The sequence below is a fragment of the Chroicocephalus ridibundus genome, chromosome 6 (assembly GCF_963924245.1).
Source record: "Chroicocephalus ridibundus chromosome 6, bChrRid1.1, whole genome shotgun sequence".
Lineage (NCBI taxonomy): Eukaryota > Metazoa > Chordata > Aves > Charadriiformes > Laridae > Chroicocephalus > Chroicocephalus ridibundus.
Genome location: NC_086289.1, coordinates 40,779,504 through 40,787,500, shown reverse-complemented (window position 1 = coordinate 40,787,500; position 7,997 = coordinate 40,779,504). Strand labels below are relative to the sequence as shown.

The window sequence follows — 7,997 nt, the reverse complement described above, 5'->3', positions numbered from 1 at the left end:
AAGGGCGTCTTCTCCCTGGCTGGTGCTTGGGTGCCCCGGGGTTGGGGTGGTGGAGGGTGAAGCCCAGGGTGCTGCAGGGTTGGGGGGGGGGGGACATGGCGCTGGATGAGCGGGGTGCCCGTTTACAGCGGGTCCCTTGGGAAGGTGGGATGCATCAAGGGCTGCAGCGTCATCCCTTATTTCTGCAGGGTTTTAGCAGCGAGAAGGTGCTTAAGTGCCGGTTAAACGGGGCGGGAATGCAGGGCAGGAGGAACGGCGCTGTCAAGCGCGACTTGTTCCGCACAAGGCTACGTGGACAGCAAAAAGGGGAATTAGTTGAGGTTTCTGAGCCCAGCGCTGCGGGATGGTCCAGCATCGCCCTGCCCGACGCACCGGGGACACACACCTGGAGTGAGGAGCCCGGGGGAGAGTCCGACCACTACAGCCCTGCCGCGGCCCCAGCTGAACCACCTGGTTGTAATTTCCCCCCGCAAAAAAATTGCAAAGTGAGAATCAGTTGCACATATAAATATTTATTTGTACTAAAAGTGAGTGTTTCGTAGCAGAGTATCAAGTTCAGAATATATTCAATCATGAGATGCATCAGTTGAGGTACAAATTCCAGTCTCATGTCTTTAATAAATACACTATAAAAACCAAACCTAGTTCACATACTCTATTTTAATCAGAGGTAATCAGTACACTACGCTATTTTAAAAGGATAATACAACATTTGTGTTTTGCTGTAACCATTTGGATTTACTGCGGGGGGGGAAGGGCGGGGGTTAACCATTCGATTATGCTAAGAAAGATGAGTGGCAACAGCACTATTTCCCTACTTAAAAAATGACAAATATTGCAATCAGAAATGGCAGTATTGCTCTTCTCTTCCAGGTCCCTGCCAGAGGGCCCCAGGGTAAAAGGCACGGGTGCGAGTCTGCTTTCTGCTTCTGCCATGGGCATTGCAGCATTTTTCTGGAGGTATAACACAGCTTTGGGCTTTTTTTTTCTCCAAATACTTAAAAAGAAATTACAAAAAAAAAAAAACCAACCAAAAAAAAACCAGTTGACAAATGAAAGAAAAAAAACTTTTCCCAAGAGTATTCCCAATGGCATCCGTAGCCTCGGACCCTACACCACGGCCACAGCAGACGCGGTTGTAGCGTGTGATGTAGCTCTACAAGTTACAAGCCGAAGCGCGATTGTTTTTACTGAGCGCAGATCCGTTTGTAATTAAAACTGAAGCAGAAGAAGAGTAGAACGCGATTTCCATTTCATTTGAAACACATTCTGACTGGTCCTGGGGCGTCTACTAAAAAGGACGAGTACAAACACCATCAAGTCTGGCCGCTGCAATAACTGACAAGTGCAGAGTTGTTTCTCCCCCCCCCCCCCCCAAAAAAAACCCTCACGCCTGAGTGTGGCTCCTGGCTGCCGGCACAGCGGGGCTGCGGGATCAGCCCCTTTCCCTGGGAAAGCCTCCGCTGGCTGCAGGCAGGATGCCGAGGGGGCCCCCGCCGCGCAGGGCGTCGTGCTCAAACCTCAGCCACCACCGAGACACGCACCGGTGCCAGCAGGACGCGCTCGGGGCGAGACGCAGACGGGCCAGGTAAAGCGCCGGCATCGAGTCACGCTGCTCAGCCCCAGCCGAGGTCACCGCAGGAGCTGCCAGTCAGCGGAAAAGCCTCACGCACAGCGGCAAAGTCCATGTTGGGGGGTTGGAAAAAAGAAGATAAGGTCTGCGGTAACTTTCCACCAGCCAGAGGCAGGAGCAGCAGCAGCCACCGGCCCTCGGCTCGGCCCCATCACCCCTCGCACAATGGCACCCCCAACATGGCTGGGGGCACCCAAGGGCTTCTCTGCCATCCGCCAGCCAGGTCCAGCATCGCCATCCCGCAGCTACAGAGTAAAATCAGATGCAAAGACACCAGATACAACGGAAAATCAGGTCCCCTGTAGCTACGCAGGGCTACGGGTACAGATGAGGGCACGTGCTTGAGCCACCTCTCGCCTGATTTCCCGGGTACAGCTGCTCAGACCCACCTCACGCTGCGATTTTGCTGGTTTGTCTTTAATTCGCCTTTTGGCTGGGAAGAGCGTGGGCAGAGGAAAAGGGGGATCTGATCCTGCCAGGTGGGAGGATACCCATGAAAGCACGGAAGCAGCATGCCCAGTTTTTGCTTGCTGCCCCGAGCTTTCTCGGAGAAAAAGCCTTTCCCGGGCTTTGCAGTGTCTCCCAGGACAGCTTCCTGCCCTGCCATGGGCCCACCCGGCTGTGAGCGCAGGGATCGTGGCAGCAGAGTCCCCATGGAAAGCTGAACTGGGAGCACCGGTGACGCTCAGCCCAGGTTTTGTTTTGACCGGAGGGATCGAGCAGGAGGAAGCAAGCAAGAACAGTGAGCAGTCGCCTCAGCCGCAAGGAACTGGTGATGGGCAAGGTTGATTAGAAAAAAAAAAAAAAAATCCTTTTTAAAAAAGGGCATTAAAAAAATCCTGCTGTTTGTTAGCAAAAAATCGTCTAAGGCACAACCTGGAAGGCAGCGACTGGATCGGATAGGGTGCCCGGTATTCCTCTCCCACCCCAGCAGCAGCAACCCCTCCTGGCTTCAGCGGCTGCTCCTGCCTCTCCGGGCAGTGCTGGGCGAGGGGCAGCGGAAAGGCACTTCTTCATTTTTACCCCATTTTTATCCCGGTGCCGAGGTCCCAGCCCTGGCAGCACCAAAATGATCCATCTGGCCCATCCAGAGGCTGCGCTGGGCCAGGAGCGAAGGGGCTGCTGCCTTCCCAGCTCCACGGGGACGCTCCCGGCAGCTTCAAGGGGAGAAGGACCAGGCTCAAAGTATTTCTGATTAGTAAAAAACACCCTGACCGAGGCGGTCCTACAGTCAAAGCACTGGAAATGCCAAGTAACTGATCTGTGTCATAGGGAATCAATTAATCATTGCTCACTCTTAATACAACTATTTCTAGGGAGGAGGAGTAGCGTTAATTCTTTTTTTCCAGGGACTGGTAGTAGTCGGTTAGGACTTTCCAGGCTTTGGGGGCCATGAAGCCGTCTGGTGGGTTTTCACCTTCACGAGCAAGCTTCCTCATACGCGTTCCTGAGATGAAGTCGAAATCATCGTGCCTGCGGCAAAACAGAGATGGGTGAAATCAGCACAACTGGCCCCCCGAGTCGTCCCCAGCGCAGCTCTTCTGCCGTGACAAGTGCGCAGTCGGAAACCACCTGGCACCGTCAGCACCCGTCTGTGCGCTGCCGATCCCAAAGCCGAGAGTGAAGCCGCAACAGGGTTGCTCTTTTGAGGAGCTGGAGTTGTATGTAACGCACTTCTCCAGCTGCGAGAGGCTGTATTCCTACTGCCACTAAGTCCCCAAACCATGTTTCTTATCCTCCCTGGTGGCTTACAAAGGTGCATCTTTAGTTTCACACGACCCATCCTTGACCTGGTGTCAGCTCTTGGAGGGGAAAGCCGGTGGCTTTCACGGGTTCTTCCCCCGTTCCTCTCCTTAAGAGGAATGACGACTGCTTTTCCCTCTCCCCTGGCGAGCTGCGAGCCAGACGCCATCGCAAACCGCACGCGCTGTGTAGGCTGAAGAAACGGCAACGCTGCTGTGTTACCTTTTAGGGTCATAAAAATCCATGGCCTTTTTCAGTTTATTGTAAGCAGCCACCCGGAAGGGGATGATCTCCACCGAGGTCAGGCCCGGTGCCATGCTGAGGACCTTCCCTCCCTGTGTGGGCTCGTAGAGGTCCTTCTTGGTCTCAGGGTGCGGCATGCCCGCAGGGTCGCGCCCCACGATGTAGAAATTGGCCCCGGCAATCATGCGAGCTCGGCAGTGCCACTGCACCTGCACAGGAGAGATGCAAGGAGTGCTGGCTGAGGGCTGAGCAGCAACTGAGCTGCCCCCCCTGGGCCGCAAAAGAGATCCTGGCGATCCACACGCAGGAAGGACGGAAGGACGGAAGGAAGGACGGAAGGAAGGACGGAGATGCGTCAGTAGCCTTGCTGCAGTTTCTCATAGCGATCAGGCCACACAGACTCGTCTTCCACTGCTTGGACCTGATGCAACACCACAGTTCTCCTCTGGATGTGTATTTCAAGGGAAACACCGGGGGATGGGAACTGGCCTTGCTCCAATTCGGCAGCAAATGGAGGTTTGCCTTTTGAACGTGCGAAGACGGTGCCCACCAGCCCTCGAGTCCCGCACAGGCAAAGGCTGCCTGTGCATCCCTCTCCTTCCTCCTTCAGGGTAGGTTTAGTGTCTACTTGTTTCATCCCACCGGTTTAGGGACAGAAGGGAAACCACTAAGGGAAAACAAATCAGCATCCCTGCCCAACAGAGAAAAAGGTCACAGCGGTAAAGTCTGTTTCTAGCCCCCTTCTCCCCCAGCCCTCCACACAGCTTGTGAAAGCACAGGAGCCCACGGAGCCGGGCTCTGCTGGGAGACAGCTGCCGCAGCCAGCTGCAAGAGAACCATGGAGGGCTGGTAGTGAGGCTACTGACTCCCTTCCCCATGGCTTTCTGGAGCTGCGGGGGCAGCCTGGCAGCTGGCACCCCACGGACAGGCTTCGCGCCTTGTCGTGGTGAGCAGCCGACGGCTACGTTACCTCTGTGGGCCCAGCGTAGAGCATGGGAGAGGGGAAAATGGCAACGATGGTTGACTTGGGGTCCAGGACTTGCTCCTCCAGCACCGCTGCATGCTGTTTCATCCGCCACTCCAGTGGGACATCGTCATCTTTGGTCCATCCTCCCAGAGGGTGCAGGAGAAGCACAGGGTTTTTGTAACCTCTCTCTAAAAGCTGGCGCCGCGTGTCCTGCATGAGCAGGGCGTGCCCGTTGTGCACGGGGTTGCGCAGCTGAAATGCAAAGACAGCATCTAAAATGGAAAGATTCAGAGGGTCACAGGCTTGCGCTGGCCATCAGACTTCATTTGCACGCTATACGTTTCAGCACAGTCATAAGACACGTACATCATAAGATACGTGTCCTGTCTTCACCTGAGCAAGGCCTTGAATGATGAGTGTTTCACGCACGTACAGTGCCTCTTCATCGCTCTGGTAAGTTTATTTTCATTGCACATCCTTCCTTTGGGGCTGATTTCAGTCCCATCGGCTCTACTACAACGTTTTTAGATGCCACTGGATACCTGCACTGAGTTCCCTGACTTCATAAGTGACCTGTCACCTCTCTAAGCTCGATGGCACCTTTGGGAAGGCCAACGCTCTCTCCTCGAAGTGAGGGTAGGTGTCCGATGCCTGCCAGCCTGCTGGGACAGGCACCTGGGGGAAGACGCCTGACCTGTCCACCATGAGGGAAGGCCAAGCACATCAGCACAGGGCTTTAAATGCCCAGGGTGCAGAAAGGGAGGCTCTGATCTGCTAAGGAGGACACCAGCAGGATGCTCCATACTTTCCAGTCCGGTGCTCAGAGATGCCCATTGAGGACGCAGCCCACCACGAGCACCGTCCTTAAGCAAGGAGACTCCGTGCTGCTTTTTGTGCCATGCCCCGCATCCCTCTTACTGCTTGCCCCACCTGAACAACGGGGCTTTGGAATGCTTTTGGAAGCATACGGAAGCAATCTGGCAAGTGCTGTGAACTTGTGGGCAAGTAATCACAGATCCCAGAAATCTCCTGGTGCCACGTAGGGCAAGGAGAGCCACGTCACCGGTGCCAACCCAGGCCACTCACCAGCGTTCATTTCTCTGAACTTCTGCTTGAGAGCAAGTGGTGTCAGGCGGTACTGGTCCAGCCCGTCGTTCCATTTGATCCTCTCCAGCACGAGGAGGTCTCCGCCAACCAGCCAGTCTCCGCTCTCCATCACCATCTGTGAATTACGCACATCTGCGTTACGGAGGGGACAGCAAAATATCTCCTTTTCCCTTCCACAGTCTCCTTTGAAAAGCGTTAGGCTTGACTCTGCCTGTAGGGTGGTCTCCCCTCCCCGTTCAGCACACTGCAGGGGGAATACGTTCCTACCGTGACCCCATAAACTGAACGTCACGAGCAGCACAACCCCATGGAGCGAGGCATCAGCCACCGAGCCCCTACCCCTGCGCCCAGCTGGGTGCTGGACTCCTCTCTGGCAGCCGGGGGGGTCTACCAATCGTAGCACAAGACCTTCCTCCACTTCACTCTTTGCCCCTTCCTCCTGGGAGTATGCAGGAGGAATAAGCCCGTTGCAACGTGAATAATTAAATGATTTATTTAATGGTAGGGGAAGAGAATTAACGTGGCTTTAGCCTTTTTAAGCGGGCCGCTCAAGTCACGGGGTGTAACTTGGAGCTCTCCCTTTCCGAGGGATGATGTTCTTTGTACTGCCAGAGAGTAAGCGGGAAGAGATAAGCTGTAAAAATATAACACCCTTGTTGGCTGCCTGTACGAAACAGCCAAACTGAGAAGGGAAACGTAGCTAAAAGGAGCAGCACGAGTCTGCGATCTGCAGCATTAGCATTTGGTAGCACCACTGAGATCGTCACCCTCCAAGCACGGGAAAACTCTGGGGGCTAAGCTGGTGGTTGTGCTAAAAAGGGTTGGATGTAGGCACACCAGCGACCATGAGTGAAAGAACGGAGCAGCTCCTCAGCAGCATGCTCATTTTCCCTGTCACCTTGTGCTTGTCATCTGACGCTCTTGCTAAGCGCAGCATTAACTCACGAGCCTAAAAATTCAGTCCCGCCTGCTCGGGATGCGACGGTTCCCAGCGAGGAGCTGGGCTTGGAGAGCAGACAGGACACCCACAGCCCTCAAAACCTTGGGAAGGGTCAGTTCTCCAGCGCCCGCCTGCATTTCCCATCCTGAGCAGCAAAGGGACAAACCTACTTTGACGTGGGGGTGCTTCGCGCAGGTGGTGCCCCAGGTGCGGGCGCAGCGCTCCTCCTTCCTGTGCTCGAAGTACTCGGGGCTCTTCAGGATGGCCACCCGCCGCCCGCCGTAGCTGAGCGCCAGTGCCTGGCAGCCCTCCAGCCGCTCCTTGTCCTCCGTGGAGATGGGCAGCACGATGGGGATGCTCAGGTTGACAAAGCCGTCTGGCAAGAGGAGGGGGAGGATTTTAATGTACTCCAGCCTCAGACACTGGTCTTGGGCACCGAGCAAACAGAGGTTTTCAGAGGCACACACTCCCCCTTTGAAGAGCCAGATTTTCTGGGACTAGATCGGGGACTCACCATCAACGATGTAACTCTATTCACTGCCCCATTTTTTTCTGCACTGCTAATAAATAATGATGTTAGTGGAACACAAAAGCTCCTTATCTTTGGACCAGAGATGTCTCAAAAACACCTGGAGCATTTCATTACTTTCTGGACTCTATCTCCCTGGAAAGGTTTTGGTTCTTCTCCAGTCGCCTGTTGTAAAGTCTCCTTGAAAAATCTAAACGTACTCGGAAAATGCAACCCTGGATTATAACCCCTACCTCCTCCGCCAGGACAACAACCTCTATTAAGAGAGCTCCAGCTTGGTGTTCCCCGGGGCATCTCACTCTCCGCACACCTCCTGACCTGCCTCTTCCAACAGGGAAAACACCATCACGCTTTGCTTTGTTTCTTGTCTCTATACTGCCGCTCCTCTTCCTTTCTGTCTCTGCAGAATCCATTTTTAATCTACTTCTGTGTGCATACAGCAAGTCTACGTTTGCATGGGTAGTTTCTAATTCCAGTGTTGTCTATAAACACCTTGAAGTCACGTTGGTTTCATCCCCAACTCCACTAAGGTCCTCCCATTTCTCCTTCGATATCCCAGTGCTAACACAGATGAATTTGTCTCTCCCATGGGTTTCCATTCACAAACAAGAAGGAGCAAATCACTGATTCAATTTGTTCTGATCTGACTGAAATAATTTCGGACCCTTGAGAGTCTTAATTTGAGGATTTTGACTACGATGTAGATTTTTTTAAAAAAATCTTTATGAAAAATGTTTGCATTTCCTTTTAATTTACGACTAGGTATCATCCGTCTGCCAGACAGCAATTTTCAAGCACGTTCATGAATAATCATAACTGTAGTCACATGGAATCC

The 7,997-nt window shown here is 53.7% G+C and overlaps 1 protein-coding gene across 2 annotated transcripts in view; it reads right to left on the bottom strand.

The window, feature by feature from the left end:
- Window positions 1-470: 470 nt before the first annotated feature.
- PAPSS2 (3'-phosphoadenosine 5'-phosphosulfate synthase 2) overlaps window positions 471-7,997 on the bottom strand; it is a 31,662-nt gene continuing 24,135 nt past the window's right edge. Inside the window, exons 8-12 of one of the 2 annotated variants that reach the window (XM_063340145.1) lie at window positions 6,804-7,009; window positions 5,673-5,808; window positions 4,590-4,858; window positions 3,599-3,828; window positions 471-3,106 (exon numbers count right to left, since the gene is read on the bottom strand). In XM_063340145.1, the coding sequence (XP_063196215.1) occupies window positions 2,965-3,106; window positions 3,599-3,828; window positions 4,590-4,858; window positions 5,673-5,808; window positions 6,804-7,009 (983 nt within the window). In that variant the 3' untranslated portion in view covers window positions 471-2,964. The remainder of the gene's footprint in view (window positions 3,107-3,598; window positions 3,829-4,589; window positions 4,859-5,672; window positions 5,809-6,803; window positions 7,010-7,997) is intronic. The other variant, XM_063340146.1, reaches the window with a different exon arrangement.